This window comes from Talpa occidentalis, unplaced genomic scaffold (assembly GCF_014898055.3).
Source record: "Talpa occidentalis isolate TD23 unplaced genomic scaffold, MPIMG_talOcc4v2.1 talOcc4.14, whole genome shotgun sequence".
Classification (NCBI taxonomy): Eukaryota; Metazoa; Chordata; class Mammalia; order Eulipotyphla; family Talpidae; genus Talpa; species Talpa occidentalis.
Window position 1 is genome coordinate 48,981,257 of NW_023601433.1, and position 24,396 is coordinate 49,005,652.

The window sequence follows — 24,396 nt, forward strand, 5'->3', positions numbered from 1 at the left end:
GTTCTTTCCAAATATTACTCTTATCAGATTACTACTAGTGAAATTGTAAAATAAAATGGGTGTTTATTTTCCTTACCATGAGTGTTCATTAAATATATGTGAAGCCAAGTTTTTCTTTGTCTACTTTATTTGACAGTAGAGCAAGAGCTTCTAGATATAGCCTACAGAAGGAATGTAGCTCAGGTCTATCTAAATTGACCTAGGACACAAGCTTGTAGGTGACCTCTCTCTGGCAAAAGTCCAAAGAGGTCACACTGAATAACATAGTGACTTCTATGTACTGGTTTACTATGGAAAGTCCCTGATTATTCCTGTTGTTCCATAATTTGTAATACATCCCCTTTCATTCTTAAAATGTCCTGGTTTAGACAATAAATTATACAGTCATTCTCACTATAGCTCTCTAAGAACATTAGGTATTAAAGGTCAAACAGGAGTAGGGATACCAGACCAACAAACGTGTGTGTATCGTGGGGGTGTATGTTGAGGGGATAAAGGAGTTCTTAAAGAATGAAGGAAAACCCCCAACTCTTTCTTCATCCAATTTCTTTAAGCCTTGTTCTATTCTAGGCTCCTTAGAAATGTAGCTGGCAAAGAATTTTATGCTGAATGTGTTCAATTAACACATATATGCAGTATTTGACACCTTTCAAAAATTGCTGACTTTTGTGACTTACATTAGTAATCAATCATTCATTTAACATTACATCTTTTTAAGTTTTAGACTTCATTTTTATTGAAAAGTCCAGTTGCAATCACCAAATTTACCTGACTCAGCTCACAACCAGTAACAGAGCATTAAATTTCCCAACCCACTTAATTTGAAAGCTTGCCAAGGTAGGTGAAAGACCTTATAAATATGTAAAGCAGGAAGTTCAAATTACAGTCAAGTAAATCTCTAGTGATTGATGTTCTTTTCAAAACAATTTTTTTAACTAATAAAAGCAGCACATTTTTAAGATTTCCTTACCAAAGATTTCACCAGAGTTCAGATTGGACGATGTACTTTTAGTACTGTATTTATTTTGGATTTTTACCACTTCCTGGAGGCCAGGAGGAGGCACAGTGGGAGGATCCAAAAAATTTCAGTACCACAGCCATTTTGTTTATAAGGCGTGTGGTAGAATTCTGTCAGTCAGTAAAGGTTTTTGAAACAGCATTTTTAAGAAGAAAAAAAGTAAGTCGATTGCTTTTAATTGAAGCACTAAAATCATCCTTTTACTTTTCTTTTTTTGCACACATGCTAATAATTATGACTAACAAATTCTGGTGTGGTTTTTTTTTTTTTTTTTTTTTTTTCCAAGTAAAGCTCACCGAGATAAAGGAGTCCTGAATTTTGTGCAAGGATGACTGGCTTTTTTTAGGTACGTTAATGATGTCAAATCTAAAACATTTTGTTGAAAAATTTTTAATGGCCATATTTATATCCAAATTACATATTGACGTTTGCGAAGTGATAAACAATCTGCTTAAGAAAAGGACATAGTCCTAAAAACCCACAGAAAAGAAATGAGTGTTCCTTAAGGCGTATTAAAGGGCATTTTCCTGCGCTAAGAGGCAGTCGTGGGGGCTATTGTTTTGCAGTGTCACTTAATAGCGTGCTTAGACTTTTGTCGTTTGGGTGGCTGTGCTTTTAAAAGCCCAGTGTAAAATGGCACACACACTGCATTTTTTTCCGAGCTGCAGAAGGCGGGGGGAGCGGGGGATAGTGCAGACTGTAGGGACACAGCCCTCCTAACCAATCAGAGCACGCCTGCTTGCCATCGCAAAGTTATTAACCCCAGAGTCTTCTGGCTGCCGCTGCCTCCTCTGCTTTTAATCTTCCGTGGATATTTCTCCGATTTTTCTCAAACGCCCACAGATCCTGGGGCAAGCCACCCGATTCAGTCACTGATCATGGAAGAAAGTATCACTTTTTATTTACCAAATATTTTAAAGATGTTTGAAGATCCATATGCTGCCTGGAGGCTGTTGTTTCTAGGGACACAAGTATCCAGGCTATATTGTTACAATTATTTTTCAAGAACTGGCTTCTTCTTTGCCTACACTAATGGTAAGTTTGTAATTTTCAACATTTATATCATTAAATCTTTGAATGAGTCACCAGATAAAAAGGATTTTCATTGTGTTTCTTCTAACAAAACCAATCTTTGTATTTTTCTTTAGCTTTGATCTCTGCACATTCCTCTTCATCTTGTCTGGTTAATTTTTACCAAAAGAAAAAAAGTAGTTATTTTTCATTCTTAAAGCTAAATATTTGTAACACAAATTATACTTTAATTACTGTGAACTACAGGGGAACTCATCTATTTCAAGATGGACTTGTTTTGTGCCAGCAGTGTTTGTAATGCCAAATATGTGCATATTCTCTTTATAAAAATTATGTATTACCTAATTTGTCGAGGACTAAATTATCAGCAGGCAAACTATGTATGTAGGCTTGTTTGGTTTTTTTGTTTTTGGGTTTTTTTTTTTTTAAGAGCTAATGTAACCACGATTCTTGATGGATTACTTGAATACAAACTACAGAAAAGCTGCCCTTGGTATAATGAAGGTGGAGATTGACATAACCGGGTTTTTATTAAGTTATGGCTGTTACTAAATAGTGGATCTTTTTTGCTAATCAGATCTAAACTTGTATTCTCTAATATTAATTCTTTGAAGCTCTTCGTTAGCTATATTTGCAATCTATTTTGTTTTTCTTCAAAAAAGGTGCATTTGGGAGACATCTTGTAATTTTGGGCATTTTTCTAATTTTTTTTTCTTTTTGCACACGGTGGGAGATCTTTTTTGTTTTGCATTGATCTGTGTTGGTGGCGCTATAGTCCTCTTCAACAATTTATGTCAGTTTCACTAAAAGAAAAAGGAGGAAAAAAAGGTGGGGCAAGAATTGATCTGTTACCTTATTCCTTTATTTCTTTAAAGAAAGTTTAATTTGGTGAAAGGAAATTATTTAGTCATATTATTTAAATATTTTCTGTGAACTATGGGTGAAGGCAGACATGTCGTCACATCCAGTCCAGGGAATACAGGGACAAGCATGCAGTTTGCAGTTGTGTTTGATCTGATCTGATTATCTTTAGATCAGAATTCTTCAATAATAAGTGATCAATTTAATCTCTCTTCCCTCAATAACATTTTGCATTTTCTTTATATATTGCAATATCAAACATGTTAATGTCTTCTCAATTTCACAGAACATTTGAGATTTAGTTCACTGAGCATGTAAAAGTTGAATTTTATTTTGAACCTAGGGATTACTTAAATAACTATCCTAACTTTCTCCTGGAAATGTTCCAATACTTTGGCCTATAATAATGTTTATATTATTGCTTGTTTTATTTTGAAATGATACTTCACTTGAATTTATGTTTATCCTTGTTTTAAAATGAACATATATTTTAGAATAAGATAATTAAAATATATGTGTGTATGTAAGTGTATGTGTGTGTGTGTGTATATATATATACACACACACACACACAGAGACATATATACACATAACTGCTTTTAACTTTAAAAATATCAGTGTTCACATATCTAAATGCAAGATTAATCTTTTCCACCTTTGTTCTTATGGAAAGTTATCGGAATAGAGAATATGGGATTTAGGCCCAAAGCCTCACAAGAACAAAAATGTATTACAATGACATAGGTTTTCCTGATCTCTGTTGATATTTTAGTTGTTTATAAAGATAGTAAATATGTCTTTCATTCAAAAAGAAAGTGGGAGAAACAAGTAGTTGAACCTAAAAACACATTTTCTTTGCCAAATAAAATACAAGAAAATGAAATAGTAACCTAGACCACCTTTCCATACAAATGAATGGAGATATTTCTTGAGAGAATGGATTTTTCTGGAGTTATTACTGCTTTTATTCACTTTGAAATATGCAAATGCTAATTTCACCTTTTAATCATTTAAAATTGTGAAGTATTATAATATGTGAAAATGACTAGGAATGAATTTCTGATTTTTGTCTCATTAAGCTCTATCTGTATAGGACCCTTTCCTTGAACTTCACAAACAATTATGTAGTATGCCTTATATTTTGTCTGTACTATGAAATTTTGAAATGTTTAAAATTTGAAATTATTCACTAACATTTTATCTCTTCATAAGATTGAAGTGCTCACATGAAGACTAGTTTTGACATTATAGATTATTTATAGATTAAAATACTGCAGGTGTAAATATGTTCTTTAACCCTCTGGTTATGCTAGTGAGCTTAGTTCTCTGAAGTTGATCTACCAAATAAAATATACTTCCCAAATGTTTTTTGCTAAAATATTGTTATTTAGCTGGGGATGTTTTTCATTTTAATTTGTAAAAACTAAAAATGTTTATTTAATGTAACTCCTTTTTTAAAAAAACAAACTGATGCTGTGAAAAGTCCATATGTAGCTATGCAATGCTCTTTGTTCTCCTACATCATTGACTATTACATCATTGATTATGAAGTAACCATTATAGTTAAATCTTCACTTTTCAAAATTATCCATAGATATTTATATTAAGGATATTCTATTATATGTGACTCATATCATGATGTTAGCAAAGAGGTTTAAATCTATGAGGCAGAAGCAATTCATTATTTTATATTATTCTCCATTTTTAAATTCACCTTGTGCTTTATTTTAACTCTTGATATTTTGGACATTAATTCTTTTTTTTAATTGACAGCATTTTTGTAGGTATTTAGTTCATGAGTTTGGTGTAATTATAATAAGAATTATTGGAATAAACTTTTTATCATGAAATTTTTTATGTATGTAGTAAATAGTGTACTCATTTTTCCATAGTGACAGTTACTAGATTGTGAACAATCAAAAATATTTTTTAAATATTTTGAAATATTGTTTTAGTCAACAAATACACTTTTATTTCTTTCTTGCATACTATTTTATCAAAGATACTAGTATGTGCCATAATCAACTATATTAAAATATATCATTTTTTTCACCCTGACCATCCTTCTAATGGAGAGGGGGAGGAGTCAATGAGTAGTAATAGACCAAAATCAGATTTCATAAAGAAGAAATAAATGATGCCAAGACATGGATAATCTGTAAATCAAATTTTCGACAACCAACCTGTGAAAAATTAACTTGAAATTATGAATCTTGGTCAATAAACTGGAAATAAACTGGAAATAAACTGGAAATTTTTATTTAAGACTTAATGTAATAAACCAAAATAATTTTCTAATTTTTTAATCATTGTATGATTAAATATTGAGGAAATTTTCAAGTTATCCCAACCTGTTAGGAAGGATGAGGTAACAAAGGGAAAAAATATTTACAGAGATAATAAGATTACCTAACATAAAATGCTGAAAATATTGGCAAGGATCTAACTAATATACATTGGAATGAACTTTTTAAGAAAAAGTAGGAAAAGCTAAAAAGTTTGCCCTCTGAAAACCAATTTCAATACAGACCTGAAAGTGTGTGTTTCTAATTCCACCCACTTCTTATAAATATTTGCCTCTTCTATTTCTTAGACATACCATTACTGTCCATAAACCTGTACAGATTAATGACTGACCCCAGTGTGGTTTTAAAAAGGAAAGGAAGAAAAAACTACAAGAAAATAGGTGTTTGTTATAACTTTTTTTAGCTTTCCAAAAAGATTCTCAAATGGAGATTCTAAAGGGAAAATAAAACCAAGAAAATGATTTCTTTTTAAAACTATGAAAGGTGAACATTGTACTTGACTTGCTCAATATTTATTTTTATTTAGGGGTTTGTTTGTTGTAAATTTTCCTCCCTTCTATTAAATGCTATTATGCTAAGATTCTGGGTTACAATATTAAGAAAAAGAGACAAAGACCTCTGCTTTCATGGAGTTTATAGCCCCATAAGTTTCAAAGTTCTACAGCTATTTGAAATTCTAAGGTCTTAGACATGGGAGGTTCACACTGGAAAGAAGGCCAATAAGATTACTGGAATAATTTTTTTTTATTTAAATCTGATTATATAGACTGTAACAAGAGTCCTGTTGTACCAAATATTCACATCAAGGGGGAAATAACCCTCATGTGTTATGTAATAGCCCAAATAGATGCCACATAAATTGATGGTTACAGTGTACAACTTTCTGTTTTAAAGTGAGAAGTAAAACATGAACTTAATTTGTTTGAGAAGAGAAACAAGATCACTCTAGTAGTAGAAATTTTAGATGTGCCCTTGTAAGGTCCATTTAATTTAAACTTTCTAAAAATGTGGTAGAGCTTCATTTTGTACATTTTGCTTACATTGTCATGAAATAAATATCAGTGTAAATATAAATTGTGAAATGAATCAGGGAAATAGAATTACAGAATTAAAAGATTGTATCAGAAATTCAATATCTTTCAAAATGTATGGTAATTTTTAATGATTATATATAACAAAGTTTTGACACAAGAATATTTTAATTTATTAAAATAATATAATTACATAATTAGTTAATAGTTAATCCTTTAAGTACACCAGATATGGAGCCAAAAGTTAAGATTGCTGTTATATACAGATAAATTGAAGGAAAAAGAACTATTCATTAAGGATTCTCTACATGTAGTTTAAGGTGACTGCAAGAACAAAGTCACCTAATTATTTTGTCATAGAGCCAATTAATCCATATTAGCTAGCTATAGTATGTCACTTAGTTGCTTTCATACTAACAAAGATCCTGATAGTGGGGGAAAAAATTAAGACATTTACTGTTTCAATTAAATTAGTAATCGAATGGCGAGCTAGTTCTAGGTGTAGTTCAATAATGCAGTATCATTATCAAGTTCTTTGTTAGATTTCTTTCTTTTATATTGCTAGAATGTCTTCAGTATATTTTCCCAGTTACAAGATGGCTGCTGCAGCTCCAAACATCATATCCTAATGTAGGTGTCCTCTACTCTCTGAAAGTTGAGTATTCCTAATGGAAACTTTCATAAGTAAAAATGGTGTAAAGCAAAGAATTATTATTAATTTATGTGGAAAAAAATTTAGTATTCACATACCCCCAAAAATTAACCTGATAAATCATACCAAATAACATATACATTTTAAATAACACTAACATATAGAAAAAGCAGAAATACAATCAACATGCAGCTTGTATAAATTACTAATAATGTATGTACAATGTTGTTTCACTGACCAGAATCTTGAAGTCACCAAGCACATATTCAGCTTAATCACATCCAGTTTTTACACTAAGCATACCATCCATATTACCTCCCTTAGACTTTCTGATATCTTAGGATACATCTTGCTAACAGAAGCACAAAATAAATCAACATACAGCACAGATACTTAAAGACACTGTTCATAGTTACCGTGACTTGCTGCTGAAAGCTGAGTATAGAGCTCGGAAAAAGGTTGGTGACAGCACTCTTCTTACTGCTCTGAGGTGTGTACTGTTCTCTAGAAAACCTGCTGCAAAACAATCACTGAATGCAATTTTCACTTTTTGTCTTGTGAAAACCTCATTGGATTTTTTTTTCCATTAGCAAAAACAAGTTACTAGTGTAGGCCTTAGGTAAAAGCAAAGTGGTGCGATGCAAACTTTTGAAAAGCAATTTCCAAAAGGAGGAGTTTGTCTTATACATCTTTTAATAAGGGAGGAAATTGTTTCCCAAAGGCTCACAGCAATGTTATTTCTTACAGCTCACTGACCAGGTTTGTAGGCTGTGCTCATACCTAAACCAGTCACTGACATAGTGATTGAAATTATTAAAACAGGTTTAGGAGAGACCTTCACACACACACACACACACACACACACACACACTCTCTCTCTCTCTCTCTCTCTCTCTCTCTCTCTCTCTCTCTCTCGCTCGCTCTTTTTTAAAGATTTATTTATTTATTTATACAAGCACTGGGTACAGTCAGAAGCACGGGAGGGGGAGAGAATTCACCAGAGCCAGAGTGGGGAACAGAACAGGCAGAAGGACCGAAGTACACTGCTGAGGGGAGCAGCTGGCGGCAGGAGAGGTCTGCGCGCCATGTGGGACCCTCACCCGGCGGCCAGGGATGGCAACCCAGCGCTCAACTGCTGAGCCACCGGAGAGGCCCCACATGCACATTCTTGAGTGATAAAATGAGAGCCATTCTGGTCACAGATGCAGCTAATTTAAGGTAGAAACTGAAAACAATTCTTACTATCTTCCAACCTCTAGTCCAAATGCTACCTCTATTAATTCCTTAAATCCTCACACGAACTTTGAAGACAGGGTAATTATTATACCCATTTTATAGATGGGGAAACTGAGGTTTAGAGAGGGTTAGCCCAGATTACCTAACAAGTTGAAGAGCTGAATTTTGAGTCTGGGAAGTTTGAAATCAGAGCCTGTGTACTTACCTATTCTGCTATACTGTAAGATAAGATATTGTAAATTTATATTCTATAAATTGACATTTTAAATGCACAGAATGATATCACTTTAAATGAGTCCTCTAATGAATTATTTTTTAACTTAACAATTTTTTCATAAAATAAGTAATTGCCCTTTTAATTTATCTGGTGTATCTGAATTTTTCTATGTTCAGTTTGCTGCAGGCATACTTGTACTATGTCTCATATCTTCAGGAACAGCTACTGACATACTTCCAGTGGGTAAATTCATGATTTATAACATTAAATCTAGATAGAATGTATGGAATTTACGAGGGGAATTTTATGTATATAACATTTTAATTTTGATTGATTTAGGGATACATGGAAATTTCACCCTCTGGAATATTTTGGGTGGATTCAATGTACTCTACATCAGTAGATCTCAAACTTTAGTGAGTAGCAAAATCACCTCAATCCCACCTCTAATGTTTCTTGTTCAGTTGGTCTTGGGAGAAGTCGCATTTCTAACAACCTGATGAAGCTGAGGCTACTCCTGCAGGAATCACCCTTTGAGACACTGCTCTAGAGAATCAGATGGTACCTGGCAAGATAAATATTTGACTTTAAAATATGCCAACTTTAAAGAATGTCATTTAATATTTGGCAAGAATAAGTACATTTGGAAAATTTAATAGGGTGGTCAGGATAGTTTCATTTAAAAGGTGAGAGCTAAGCAAGAATTTGAGGAAGGATTCTACTTGTACATCAGCGTTAATATCACATTTGAGATTTATTTGCCTGCGATCCATATATGTGTATATTTTCAAACATTTTTAAAAATAGGAATTGATAATTTTCAAATTATTTTTAAAAGTAAGTAAAAATAGAACTTAGTTGTGCTCAATGGCAAGTTATATCTGAAAAAGACTTCTGTGTCTATGGCATTTTCTAGTTTTTCTCAAGATTTTATCCTACAATCACTAATGCTTCACATTCATTAATGGGACTTGATTTCAATAAGACTCAGAGAGAGTGCCATGCCAATGACCTATATTTGGCTTTGAAACTCAAGCTACTGCCCTAATCGACTGGAAACTCTCTATCCTCCAAGACAAAAGTCACAACCTCCAGTTGAAATACCATAATGTGCCAAGGAGAGAAAAGGATCTTTTCCAATAGTGTATGTAATTGCTTCACTTCTCTGAGACTTCAGAAATGTTTAGTTCTGAAGGCCTTTGTTCATTTTTTCGTTAAGTTATAAAGTCCAAGAAACAAATTGCCAACATAAATGAATAGAAAACAATCAGCAAATTCAACTCCTAAACATTCCCAGAAACCAGAATAAACTTCGAGCTATCCTTCCATGCCACTAGAAACCATGCAAGAGCAGTTTAGACTGGTATTTTCCAGTATCATTTGGCACCTATATAATAATAGACTCAGATCATTTAAATGACCTAAAATTGTCAGATCTGTGATGTCCAATATAGCACCAAGCCACATGTGGTTATTTAAACTTAAATTTGTATTGATTAAAATTAGAAATTCAATAGTTAGACCTGACTAGTGGCTACTCTCTTAGGTACCAGATTTATGGAACATTTCTTGTCCATTCAGTCTGTATAGCAATATCATAGACTAGGTGGCTTATAAACAACAGAAATATATTTCTCAAAGTTCTGAAAGTTAGAAAGTTCAAAATAAGGCACCATCAGGTTCAGCATCAGGCTTCCTGATGCATAGATGGACATCCTCTCTCTGTGCCCTCACATTGGGGCAAGGGTGAGGGAGCACTCTGGAGTCTTTTTTATAAGGCCACTAATCCCATTCACAGGGGTGGTCAGTAATGACCAAGTTACCTCCCAAAGGCCCTACCTTTAAATATCGTCACATTAGTTGTTAGGATTCTAATATATGAATTTGGGCAGAACATAAAAATCAGTCTATAGCAATTTCCATGATTGCAGAAAGTTCTATTGGACTGTGCTGTCCTAAGATGTCCCTAAGAAACTGTTATACCACTGGAACTTGGAGTCACCCAAAGATTTAAAAACCAAATACTGCACCCCATCTCAAAAGATTCTAGCTGTCTGGGATAAGATCTGGACATAAGTATTAATATGCAGCTCTGCTTAAGAATTGGTAAATTTCACTACTGAAGTAAGCCACTAAAGCAAAAATTCGGGAGGTGAGTACTTTAATGTTGTTACTCTCATCTCAATCTTTAAAAGCTATAATCCATCTTCTAGAAATTAAGGAAGGTTAAAACCAAAATAAGAATAACTGGTCAGTCAAACTAGTTCTGGTGGGGTGGAATATTAAGTTTCCCACCTGATGAATACAAACTTCCGTGGAAGAAAAACAGTTCAATAATAGCAGCTCTTAAGTTATGAGTTACTTGATGCTCTCAAGAATGATTTTTTTATATTGAAAGATTTAACTTGAAATTTAACTGAAATTAACTTGAAATTTTTTTAATAATAAAATTAAAGTTATATATCTGAAGGTAGTTCTTCCTTATATTTTAAATTTTAGTTAATAAATATTATATTTGTAAATCTTGTAAACTTTAGAAATCATGATCCTTTAATATTTGTTTCATTTATATAGCATTACTTAATTAAACAACTCCCAACTTTATATATACAGCATTTATAAATTTATATGCACAATTGTTTCCTTTGGAACATTTTCAAGATGTAATATCTCCTAAATATGAGGATTCTTAATTTCTCTTTAATGTTTCAACACTGCATATAACTTAATAAGCATTCTAGTTAAGAGTCTAATAGACTGAACTCTTACTCCATTAGCTCAAATATTCTTAAATAGTATAATTACTAAATTAGAAAATAGTTTTATGCTTGTCCTAAATCTTTCTGGAGTTAAAAGAATCTTACCCCCTAAGAAAACAGACTTATCATGCCAAATATTTTTGGATGTTTACTTCCCAAGTGAATTTTTTGGTCTGCCTTCTCAGCTTGTTATGGTTTCTTGTTGAGTACAGGGTTTGGTTAGAAAACAACTAGATCCTTGTCTAAAATGTTGATGTGAGCCTTGTTTATATTCACTGTATCAAAAAATAAAATAAAAAGAATATTCTCATAGCCTACTTGCCTGAGATATTGCATCACATCTTTGCCTTTTTCAAGCCCAATTAAAACTTCCTTTGATCCTCACAAGTGACCATATTAATTGACACATACACAGATTTTGCATTTTTTAAATCTTTTAGAATCTGTTGCTGCCCTTTATAGCTAAATCTAGAGACTGTTGAAGTTGGCAGAATCCTACATTCCTTCATGTTCTGTCAACTCTTGTACATAGTAGGAGATATTTAATTGACAATGAATCTCTGTCTTGGCTTTTTCTGATTTTGTGATGACAATGTCCACAGTTATTTTATTGACAAGGTTATTTAACTTCCAGCATAACTGACCAGAAGCCTCTCTATAGACATTTCTATTGAGGACATTATGAGAACACTTTAAAGTACACAGTGTTAACTCTTTGAGCGCCTCCCTTTCACTTTGCTGCATATATAACCTTGGGCCAGCTACTAAACTATCCAGACCCTCAGTTTCCTCTTGTAGGATACAACATGATACAAACCTCCTGCTGTTGTGAGAATACAGTGAGTTAAAAGCATTTAAAGCACCTAGAATAGTACTTGACATGTCATAAACATTTAATATATGCTCTAACTTCATTTTTTTATAAACACTGCTGATTTCAGGGATCAAAATAGAACTTACACAGTGTGAAGGGAATGAAAAAAGATCACCACATTCAGGTATATGGATATTGTGGAGTGTCTCTTTAGTCTCCCCTAATACTTATTACAAGTAAAAAGATTACCTTTCTCAGAATTAGGGTTTCTTTTTTATTTGCTTATCACTCATTTTACAAAAACCTTTATTGAGCTTCCATGACATTTAATTAAAAAAAAAAAAAGATTGTGCTGAAACTTAAAGGACTAAAGAAGAGAAGCATTTGGAAATTAGGATAAGTTTCATAGAGAAAACAATTTTGACTGGACCCTTGAAAAATGAGTAGGCTTTCAACATGTGGAAATCGAGAAAGGATATTCCTGGTTTTTCTTTTATAAAAAAGTAGTGTGAGTATAGATAAGCAGGAGAGAAACACATGACATTTTGAAATACCAGCTAAAAGTCCAGAGTGATTAGAAAGTAAGCTATAATGTGCACAGGTTAAAGACTGGGAAAGATAGACCTATGATGGTATCCTGGAAGCAACATAAGGAAGTTTTGGAATTCCAAGCTAGGGAATCTGGATGTCAGTCATTGCCTACAGAACATGTGTTCAAATAGTTGCAACTGGCCAGAAAATGACCAGTTTCCTGTATTAACCTTTCTCTTGTACTAACCTGTTTGTGCATTCACTGGTAGAGAGACAACTCCAGTGTTCTGGGTCTGTAGCTAGGTGAGTTTTGATGGAGAACAGAAATCTAAAGTTTAGGGTAATTTTCAGCAAATGTAGACACTGGGCAGCAGGGGGCAGCATGAAGGCACCTACAAGTTGAAAGAATGCATAAGGAATTTGTTTATGTGTTATTTATGGACACTTCTGAGTTTACTGCTATAAGTTTATTTATATTAATAACCTAGTATTCTTCCCACCCAAAATGAACAGAAATTAGAAGAAAAGAAAAAAAAAAACAGGCAGACTAATGGCAGAATGACATTACTGTTTGAGAGCATAGAAATAAGCAGTTGTCTATGTATTACTTCCTTTCAGATCAGTAGGAACTCAGACCAAGATCTTGCTTCTTTTTTTTGAAGTATAATGTTCAGCTACCCTCTATTAGAGGACCTAGTGGAAAAGAAGAAAAAGCTTTTTAAAATGGAATTTTAATATGCATTCTACTTTATATATCAAATATATGGAATTTTGCATTCTGCTTTTTTATGATTATGAATTTTCTGGACTGCTAAGTGAAATACTTTTTCTTTATATCTAAAATTCAAGATTACATTAAAATGTGTCTTATTCTATTTTGGTGACATTACTTCTTTTAAGGTTGGTTGATTAGTGATGTTAAAAGTGGAGAACTGGAAGTTTCCGTGTGTATGTTTTTTTACCTCTGGAATTTGCTGTGGCAAATGCTACATCACACATACCAGAAAACTTCTCTGAAATGTGTGAGGAAAATGGTATAGCACTACTTCACATACTGTTCACTGAGGGAGAAACTTTCTCTTTCTATATTCCTTCTTGATTTTCTCAATGTCCATCCTGTGTATTTAGGAGGTTGTGGTTCCTATGTGGTTGTAAACCTTCCTTCATGGGTTGCTTCCAATCTCTCATGTAACTTTTATGTGTACAGTGCTGCTTTACATGTGCTGACCTTAACCTCATCAGTTTAAATGACCATATTAATTGATGGCTGACTATTTAATGGTAATTGAGTATTGGCTTATAATTTTATTAAGGAGATAATGAAATGATGAATACATTTTTGGTTTAAGATAGTTTGTGAAGTTTAGTTTTTAAGTATCATAAAAAGAGATTAAAAATAAATTGTAGGAAAATTTATGAAATATTTCTTGTGTATTTTATTTCAATCACTTGTAAATCTGAAAACATAAAAAAGATATCAAATTATTTAAAATGCTGCCTTTCAAACCAGGCTACATATGCTGTGTTTTGCCGGAACTAGATGGGTAAGAGCAGTTACCTCTTTTTCTTTTTGTCTCACCCATAGTTGATAATACAATGCTTTCACAGAGGTGGCCCCAACATACAAAACAAGGTTAGGAAACTTTTCTAAAGTACATGAAACATAATTTAGTTTTTTTTTTTTAAGATTGATTTATTTATGCGTACAAGAGCTGGGGTACAGGCCAGAGATGTGGGGGGTGAGAGGGTTCACCAGAGACAGAGTGGCGAACAGAACAGGCAGACTGACTGAAATACACTGCTGAGGGGAGCAGTGGGAGAGACAGGAGAGATCTGCTTTGCCATGTGGGTTGCTCCCTGGCCAGCCAGGGATTGAACTCATGCTGCAGAGCCTGCAGATTGCTTCATAGTGCGGTGCTTAACCCCTTGCGCCACCAGGGAGGCCCGAAACATAATTTAGTTTTTGATGTAAGATTTAAGTATACTTTTCATACTATCATCAGACCTTTCAAATTGTTGGACTATTTAAATTGTTATTGTCATTGCTGTTCGGTATCTTTCTCCATGCTTCAACAACACTATTGTGTCAATACATAGAAATTCCCTGAGCTTTTCCAGTCAGACCATCAAACTAATTGCAGATCTTTTATTACTAAACTTAAATATTTTGACCATTTCTACTTTGATTTTTATTCTGAAATTTATACTTTTCATATTAATTTTGAGTCTTTGTTTTCTGGTTTCAGTGATACATTTCCAACTACATAGATTCCTCAGATCAAATGTCACCATACAGTAAATCAACTTCTAAGCATCTTATAAGAACCTTTTGCTTAATTAAGCATGAAGTGTTATAATTACCAACTAGTAAAGCATATCTTTGACCCATTTTTTTTAAACATTTATTTTTATTTATTTATGCATATAAGACTGGGGTATAAGCCAGAAGTGTGGAAGGTGAAAGGATTCACCAGAGACAGAGTGGGGAGCAGAACAGGCAGATCTACTCAAATACACTGCTGAGGGGAGCAGCCGGCAAGATAAGAGAGGTCTGCTGCACCGTGTGGGTAGCTCCCTGGCCAGGATGGAACTCATGCTGTAGTGACTGGTGATAGCTTCACAGTGCTGAGATTTTAACCCCTGTGCCACCAGAGAAGCTCCTGACCTACTTGTTGAAATTACTGTCCCTAGGGCAGATCTTCCAAGACTTTATTTGCTTTTATATTCTTCTGAGGGTCTTTCCATACTATGTAAACATATAATCAGGATATACTAAAGGCATCATTTCTATACAAATTATGTATCACCAATTTAATTATATTTCCCTAGCTTTTTATATTAAAAAAATTCACATATCCCCATTTTTTAATTCCAACTGTAGGAAAGGGGAGATAATCATAACATTATAAATATTCAGAGGCATCAATTATTTTTCCTTCTTTTGAAAGTCAAGGAAACTGAGGCCCAGTGTGATTAAGATCAGGATCATAGAGCTACTTAGTTGCAGAAGCAGGACTGGAACCCAGACCTTTTAAAATAAAAATGCTTGTAAATAACTATTTAATATAGGTGAGATAGCCTAGAATGGATTACTTTCTAATTCTTTGATGACTCAATTATAAAAATGCAACATGACTTTAAAAGCTTTTTCCTTTTAAAAATAGCCTGAATAAAGTTGAATGCTTTTTCTAGGCCATTAGAATATTGTGAATCATGAATCAGCTCTGGTCTGATCTCCTGTCACTACTGATTATTAAAGTCAGGAAGCTCATCAACTCTTTTGTATTTAATACACATGCTTATAGTATAGTAATATAATAGTATTAGTAATACTATATTAAACTGGTTTGGCCTGCATGATAATTAACTATAGCCACTGAGTTGAATCTTAGTAGCCTGAGAAAACTAATATACTGCCAGCATCACAGCGTTCTGTCCATAAAGTAGAAACAAGCAGAGACCTAAATAATCCAAAAGTCAGTTTAAATTTAGTTTTGGAATTTATGTACTTTCATCTGAATCTGGCTAAGTCATAAATTGACATCATACAAATTAATAAATTTTCATTGGAAATGAAAAATAATAATAATAATAGCCTGAAGAATCTATTTTTTTTTTTTTTGGTACAGCCTACTCAGGAACAATTTACCACACTGCATTAGAAACTATTTCTTAATCTTTAAGAAAAATTCTCAGCTTTTGTGAAATAACATTATGGCTTGTTGAAATCTTACTATGACAGGCACTGAAGTGATCTTCTAATATTTTATAGGGATTCAATGAGGAAAAAGCAGGGAAAGTGTCAGCCCAAAATAAACTCAGTAAATTTGGCAAATGAATTGCTTAATCCAAACACTACTTGGGATTATTCATTATCTCTTTGTCACAGAAGAGGTTGTCAAGGCTCATTGACATTAAGAATTTTATTCATGTTCACAGAGCAGCATTGAGATTCAAACCCAAATCATGTCTGACTCTATAAGCAATGGTGTGGTGTGTATATTCCACACTATGTACTACATCCCTGTGACTTACTAATTTATAACTGTAAATCTGTACTTTTTGAACCCATTCACCCATTTCACCGACCCACCAAAAACCTCTCTCCCTTCTAATGACCACCAATCTGTTCTCTGTATATATGTTTTGTTTTGTTTGTTTTGATTCTTAGATTCCATATATAAGTGAAATCCCTTGGCATTTGTCTTTCTGTCTGACTTATTCACTTAGCATAATACTTTCAAGTTCCATCTATGTTGTCAAAAATGGTAAAATTTCTTTTTATGACTGTGTAGTATTCTATTTGCATGCTTGTGTGTATGTACATGGGTGGGCATGTATAGCTTTAACTTTTCGTGTGTCAGTGGATGCTTAGGTTTTCCATGTTTTGAACCACTATTTCACACCCTATCTTTTAACAATTTGTTTTCTTAAAGTTCCTTCATATCAAGTTAGTTACCTTGAATGCCGCTTTTAAAATGAGGAAAATTAGTGAGAAGGGAAATTTAGGAAAAAATGTTTTTATTCATTTTTGTTCTAAATGGGCTGTTGATCGGAAAAGAAAATACTGAGAAAATTGTGTTAGTAAAAATTGTAATACAAGCACATTCTTTTCCTCAAAATAATTCAAACTTCTTATAGATTTTCTACACTTCTGTTATGTGCGAGGCACTCTAGAATAATTGAAAAAGATATGGCAAGATAAACTAAAATGGCTGAACTTTGGTGTTGTCGTAAAGATTTCTTATTTAAGAAAATGTCCAAAGGGTCCTAGTGTAGCAACCAAATCCTCTATTTAACTGCATGATTTGAACAGGTCATAAATTTTCTGTTCCAATGTGTCATTAGAGGCCATATATTCATGCCCTTCCTAATCACTATTGTGAAATTGAAATAAAATAATATATTTTTCCTTATATTTGTATAGTACTTTGCAGTTGTCAAAAACTTCACACCATATTATCTCATTCATTCTTCATAATTGCCTAAGAGGGAAGATAATAAGTATTCTTTAGACCAAGAATATGCCATACCCATGTGCCTTCTATTACATAGTGCTGTGTCTCCCTATACTATGTTGCTACTTTCAAGGCAAAATGTTACTTACCATTTGATTTTATACTAAGTACCCACCCTATGCTAAGTAGCAACCTGTGGTGAGCCCTTGACCTCTTGGGAATTTACTTGACCAGATTAGGACTCTACACAGTTACTGAGCAGCAACCTGAAGAATCATTTGGCAGTGGTGGGAATGGGAAGGGAAGGGAGAGGAGAAGGCTTACAACAGAGCTCCTTGTGGATTTAAACATAGGAATGATACAAAAATTACTAAATGGAAACAAAACAAAGAGATTCTAGAAGATAAGTATTATATTTTATATAAATTATATATGTACATATATACACACATATATGTGTGTGGTCCTTTAATTTGGTTGAAGATTTCTAGTTTTGTTTCCTTAGCTAAGAGTTTTTAAGTCTTTGCAGTGTTATACTTTATATGCTATGCTGCATATACAATAATAATAATCTCAGAAAAGTAAAATGATCTGTTCAAAGAATAGAATAAAAATAGCCTTATAAAATAACTCCGGTTTACTGTGAGACTTTTGTATTAGGTCATACTAAGCTCTTTGCATTAATGATTTCATTGAATCAATGCAACAGCCTAGATAATAGATTCTGTTATGATTCTTATTTTATGATGGAGAAACCATTGTCATAAGACGTATTGAGAAGAGTAGGTAAAAAGTTAGAGTAAAAAAACAATCTCTGAACCAATGTTTAACATATTCTTTTTAGTAGAGAAAATTTTGATAAGAAGGTAGCTAAGTATTTTGGGTATTAAGTATAAAATATTTAAAAGTTTTGTTTTGCACTGCTCTTACCAGGATAAAGAGTATTAAACATGAAATCATAATATAGTACTTTAAATTTATATGATCTTTATGCTCTTTCAAAGTTCACATCACCCTTCCTAAGTAGTTAAGTGGCTAACTTGATCAGAAAAACTTATTTCTTTGAATTGCCTATATTAGAATTTCCCAAAATGTGCTCTGATAGAATGAGAGAAAGTAATTTATAGTACATGTAAGGGAATGCATGGTCTGATAAATTTTGAAAATACTGTGCTAAGTATCAATACATGGATTTCTTTTCTACAGGATTTGTTCAAGTCTAAACATTGTGAGTGTACACATATTTTTAAAGAGAAAGAAATAATAGTATTTTCCAAACTTCTGGTTTTATACTCAACTATTTATGTAACTAATCTCAGAATGTAACATCTGGGATGTTTCATGGAACATACTCTTGAGAAATGCTCAGCGAATACCTAGGGTAAAATAATGTTATTTTTAATCCTAGGTTTTGGCCATCAATTCACATTGGCAACCTTCATTTGCCTATAGATTTGGCACTGTCATTCTTCAAAGAATAGCAGACATTTGTCCTGTACCTTAAACCATGAAAATTTTAAACTTTTTAAAATTTTAATTGTTCTATTAGAATTATGTGCTCTTTGTAATAAAGAAAAAACAGTAATTCTAAAAATTCCTTAAGAGGGTAATGTATATAATTAATGTATATAATTCCTTAAGATATATGTATAGAATATATATACCATATACATATTATACCATAGATATATGCCACATATAAAATACAATTAGGATAGTTTCATTGTCAAAAAATGTTATGAAACTATTTAATGAAGTAAGAACTTTCTCAAATTATGTTAAATAAGGACAAAAATATATACATAGTTTTATTGCAATATTATAAAAAAGCAAATGAAAACCAAAACCAGAAAAGATTGGAGGAAATAAAAACACCAAAATATTACCTTATTTTGAATAAATTAAAATCAAAATATGTACGTGCTACCACTTGTATTGTTTTTTGGGTTTTGAGTCTGGTGTTTGGAAAACCTAATTCAGAAGTAATGTTAAAATCTGAATGTGGTTATTCCTCTGGTTATAACTCAGACAAGTCAGGTTAGTCTTTTGTTTACTATTTTCTACAATTTTGAAAATGGGAAATATGTTTTACTTCCTCCTGTTACCAGAATTTTGTGAAGCCTCATGAATATATTTTTTTCTATTGTTTAATATGGGAGGTACTAATGATGTTAGCTACTCTGTGTTCTTGCCTTCTTCCTGCAGTTAAAGCTGATTTTTGGCCTCATGTGAGCAAGTACCTAAAGGAAAGTATTGTAAGGCTGTCCTAGGAAACCACTTCAAAAACTTACGTGGCACCATTTAGCCTAGGATTCCTCCAATTCAAAGCGCAACACCTCAAAGTATAATTTTCACTCAGAGAGGACTTCCTATACAAATCAAGCATATTGTAAACTACAGTAACCCGTTTTTCTTTTTCTTTAATTTTGTTGTCTATTTTGGGTCCTCCTCACTGGTCACCTGTTTGGCATACTGACCTCAACAGGTTTCTCTACATGCTTCTCCCAGTTTCTTGTCCTTTCTCCATTCCTTTCCTGTTCTTATCCATCTGCTGTTTTCTAGAATTGCTGTTCCTTGAGGTTCCTCCATTCTCCATGTACTTTTTCTCTTACTCCTTAACTCATGCTTCACACTAATAACCTGACTCCAAGAGTTGTAATCACTCACTTTCCTTTCCTACTCTGGAAGAGAGGAGGAACTACATTCAGAATGCTTATCTAAGCAATTGCACAATTCTGAGAGTATCGTTAAGAAGAAGAAATTTAGTGAAAGTACAACTTTTCTTTCATTAAAATTAACTCATTAGATGATAAGGATAATTCTGTACACTGAGTTTCAAAAGGAAAATAGAAATTATTTCCTCTGTTCAGAATTAGTTACAGTTCACAGTAGTCCCCTTTCTTCAGTGCTTTCTTCCCTGTCAAATTTTATCCACCAGTCTTTAATAAATTTTACTAAAACTTTACACATAAACAAGTTTTCTCTTGTTCCTCCTACTTTTCATGACTTCATCCCTTATTTATCATTGATACATACTATACTGATTGACTATGTGTTGTTAGTAAAAGGAATGCTCAAATAGCATGTTTCATTTTCTCAAGACTGTAAGCACCTAAACATTGCTACCTTATGCATATTTTTTATTTTGGTTAAAGTTCATATTGGATATAAAGTTAAACTGAAAAACCTTTGAGTCCCTCCTATTACTTTGCTAGGCTTAATTATTTGCCCTTTATTCTTTTAAGGCAGAGCTAGACTATTCCTCAATATATTCTGAACTATTTTATTTTATATCAAAGATAGTTCTTATTATTATGTACAGAATTCCATGCATAAATCAACTGTGTAGAGAAAGCAGTTCATATATTGTTTCCATGACACCATATTAAGTATATTGTAATGCAATTGCAATATTTGCCTTCTAACATTTCCTGAGAAAAAAATAGCATAAAGATTTTACCTTTCAGGTTTTTTCTTCCTAAATGTTATGTTAGAAGAATAATTCTCTGCTATCTTTTTACATAGCATATTATGAAAATAAAAAGCAGAGAATTAAGAAAAGTGATTACACCAAGTGGAAATGTATTGAGTATTTGGTACTTTTATTCAATGCTTTCAATTGTAGCACTGTAGCACTTTTTAACATTGAGATCATTGTGCATTCACACATTTTAAAGAAATTAATTTCACATTTTCCCAAATAAATATCATACTTTATTATTAGTTCTATGAAGCTGGGATATCATGCCTTATTTGTAATTGCTTTCTAACACAATTGCTTTTACCTAGTAAACATATTTATTGAAGGTTTGAAGGAATGAAGAAGCTGGACTCCTGCTACCAAAACTGGTAATCATGTTTTTTTTTTTTTTTTTTAAAAATTGTATTGTCTCATTAAAAAGAATTGTCTCTATGGATTATTATCCATTCTTTCTCTTTGGTCTGCCTCAGAGGAAGATGATTCTAAACAATGATTACATGATTCTTTGCTTTGGGGATATATTCCCACCTTCAAGAACAAATTCTGTGACATGAATAGTTTACAGTTTTGTCTCTCCTCTCCCTTTTTTGCCAAGCCTCTTGAAAGAGTAGGCTACATCTCTTTTACCTCACTTTTAGTTCAGTCATCACTTCACTTTATAACCTGGTTTCTGGGACCCTACTCTAGAACCAGATACCAGGGATTCCAGTCTCAGTGCTTCCTCTCATTAGCTTTATACACATAGACAGGTTTTGCAACTTCTCTAACTGGACACAAAACTCACAGAACTGTCAAGGAAGTTAATAATACATTTAAAATTTACTTGCACATTGCCTGTACATAGTAAATGTTCAATAAATAGTAGTTATTGTTACTGATCTGATTGAAAGTATAATAGGAACTTAGAGATGAAAAAAATTAGTGCAGTCTTAAGAATTATTTTTATTTCATTTAATCACTCACTGTTTCGATGGGAAATTAGGGCTTGAACCCAGATAGGTTAAGTAATCAAAGTTTCATAGAGGAAGTGATATTTGACTTGGATTTTGAAGGATAACAATAGCTTATACCTATTGACTGTTTACTGTGGGCCAGAGACAATTCTAAATGTTTTACATGATTGTTTCATTTAATCCTCAAAGCATTTGAGGTAGTATTTCAGGACCTACATTTAAATGGTTAATCTGAAGCTGGACAAGGAGAAAAGAAAGGAATGAATAAAAATGTGGAGACATGAAAGACATGTTGACTTCTGAAGATGGTGCTGAGACTTAGTAGCCAGAGTGAAAAGTTTGTATTAGGCAATGAGAAGAAAAAGTGTTGAGTGCAGTGAAGGAAAACCATGAGGCCTTGACAATCATAGCCAAAAGAATTGGCTGATCTGATAAAGAGAATTATAAGTAAATGACTTGGGCAGGGAGGATACAATGAAAAGTGGTTTTGGGCACACTGATTAGGTGTGAAACACACTATGAAACCCCGGAGGGCATAGCTTATACTGTGTTGATAATAACCCCAGGGACTTGCAGCCTCTACCAGCTACTAGTGGTTACCACTAATATTATTAGGAGGTACCAGTAGTTTCCTATCAAGCAGGGGCTTAATAAAGATTTACTGAAGTAGTGAGTGAATAAAGGACAATTGGATTGGATTGGAAGTTGTTTCTGAGTGAGAAGTGCTGAAAGCTCGGACTATGGTTAAAACAATAGGAATGGAAATAAGAAGGCAGGTCTTAGAAGCAATTTCAAAGAAGAAATAATTTGGCACATTTAGGACATAAACTAACATTTAGAGACATATTTTAGGTTTAACTTATATAGCAAACTGCAATGGCATAGCAGTTATATTTGTCACATATTTTTTTGTTTGAAGCAGTTAACTATATTTTCAACAAATTGAAATGAGTCACATTTTAGGGAGAGGATATTATAAGTAATAATTACTACCATAAAACTTATGTCTCTTTACTTTCCACTTTTACTTCCTCCAATCAAATTCTTACCAGTTTTATCTAATACCTAGAATGTTCTAGTATCTCCTCCTACTGAACTCTGGCCAAATAAACCTCACATTCAAACACACCTGACAGTTGTCTCCTCCTACCCTTTTCTTCATGCATTTGCCTTCTCTCATGAATACTCCCCCACCTTTTTTTTTAACCATTTAATTTCCATTTTCAATGGGAGTATTAATCATCCTTCATAAGCAAATCACATACTCTTCTCAATGATATCTGATCAACATGGATGGAACTGACTGCTTTGTTTCTAAACTCCCATAGAGGGCGTTCAACTGTTTTTTTGGTTAACCGGATATTCCCCTATAGGTATCTTAGTTGAATCTTCCTTCAGTGATGGCACCGTGTGTTCACTACTTATTCAATACACTAAAATTATTTTAGAAACTGCAAATCCCTTCCTAGCAAAGAGTAACCTTTTAAAGAAAGGTTGGTATCTTCGACTCCACTAATATCTCTCTTTTACAACATTGAAATTTTACATTGCTATTTTTGGGGATACTTAGAAATAAGAGGGAACTTTAAGTTGAGAATAGAAAAAGTGAAAGTGCAGGATTAATCATTTTTGTAAGAAAACTTTTGGTTGGATCAAAGAAGTTAAGGAAAATTAAATCTTAAAGTTCATTGCTGCATTCCTGTCCCAAAGGAGGGAGGAAAATGAACAAATGTGAAGCGTAGGACTCTCGCCTTTGGGACCCAGTAGGAACTGGGACTCAGAAATCCAGGGCATTGAGCCGGATGGACAACTTATGCAAGAAAATGTCTTGTAGTAAGCATATTAGGTGCAAAAAGGGAAACTTAATAAGCATAACCCTTAGTCCACTGTGGATGATGCTAAAATTTCTAGAAAACAAGGAATGTATTTGCACGGTGCCCATTATTACTAACATAGGCTGTGGAGGAAACTTAATGAAACTTAAATGTGTGTGTGCATCTGTTTCCTTGGTAGTTGACTCATTAGTTAAGATCCTTTTTTTTTTTTTTTTTTTTTTTTTTTGGTTCTATACAGTCTTAGATTCTTTAATCAACCAAATTCTACTACTGGGGTTTTCAAAATCTAATACTTTAGGCTGGAGAGGACTACTATACTAATGTTGAGCCAGTATTTTCAGAACTGTTAAACCTGACTAAATAGGTGTCCTATCCCACAGTGCAGTTGGCAATTCCTGAGGTTCCCAGGATGTGACATGTTCTCTCATGGCTTTGAGTCTCTGCACATACTGCTGTTGTTCCCTAAAATACCTTTCTTCTCTTCATTTTTGCAAGGTTAACCCATACTGAGCCTATATAATTTTTACTCAGATATCTCCACCAAAAAGTCTTCCTTGAATGCTTTCGTTAGAGCCACTCCCAATGGATTGGGTGCCACTCCTTGCCTGTTACCACAATAACCTGGACTTTCATCATAACACCTACCTCAGGTGTGGCAATTGACATCCACAGGTCCTACTCTCACTGTGTGAGCTCCTCCAGCCCTGTGGGC

General features: G+C 33.2%; 1 protein-coding gene across 3 annotated transcripts in view; it reads left to right on the forward strand.

The window, feature by feature from the left end:
* Positions 1-1,304: 1,304 nt before the first annotated feature.
* The window catches only part of EPC1 (enhancer of polycomb homolog 1), an 84,068-nt gene continuing 60,976 nt past the window's right edge, over positions 1,305-24,396 (forward strand). The window contains exons 1-2 of one of the 3 annotated variants that reach the window (XM_037510475.2): positions 1,305-1,364; positions 1,862-2,053. In XM_037510475.2, the coding sequence (XP_037366372.1) occupies positions 2,051-2,053 (3 nt within the window). In that variant the 5' untranslated portion in view covers positions 1,305-1,364; positions 1,862-2,050. Of the gene's footprint in view, positions 1,365-1,754; positions 2,054-24,396 lie in introns of those variants that run through there. The other 2 variants (XM_037510474.2, XM_037510476.2) reach the window with 2 other exon arrangements.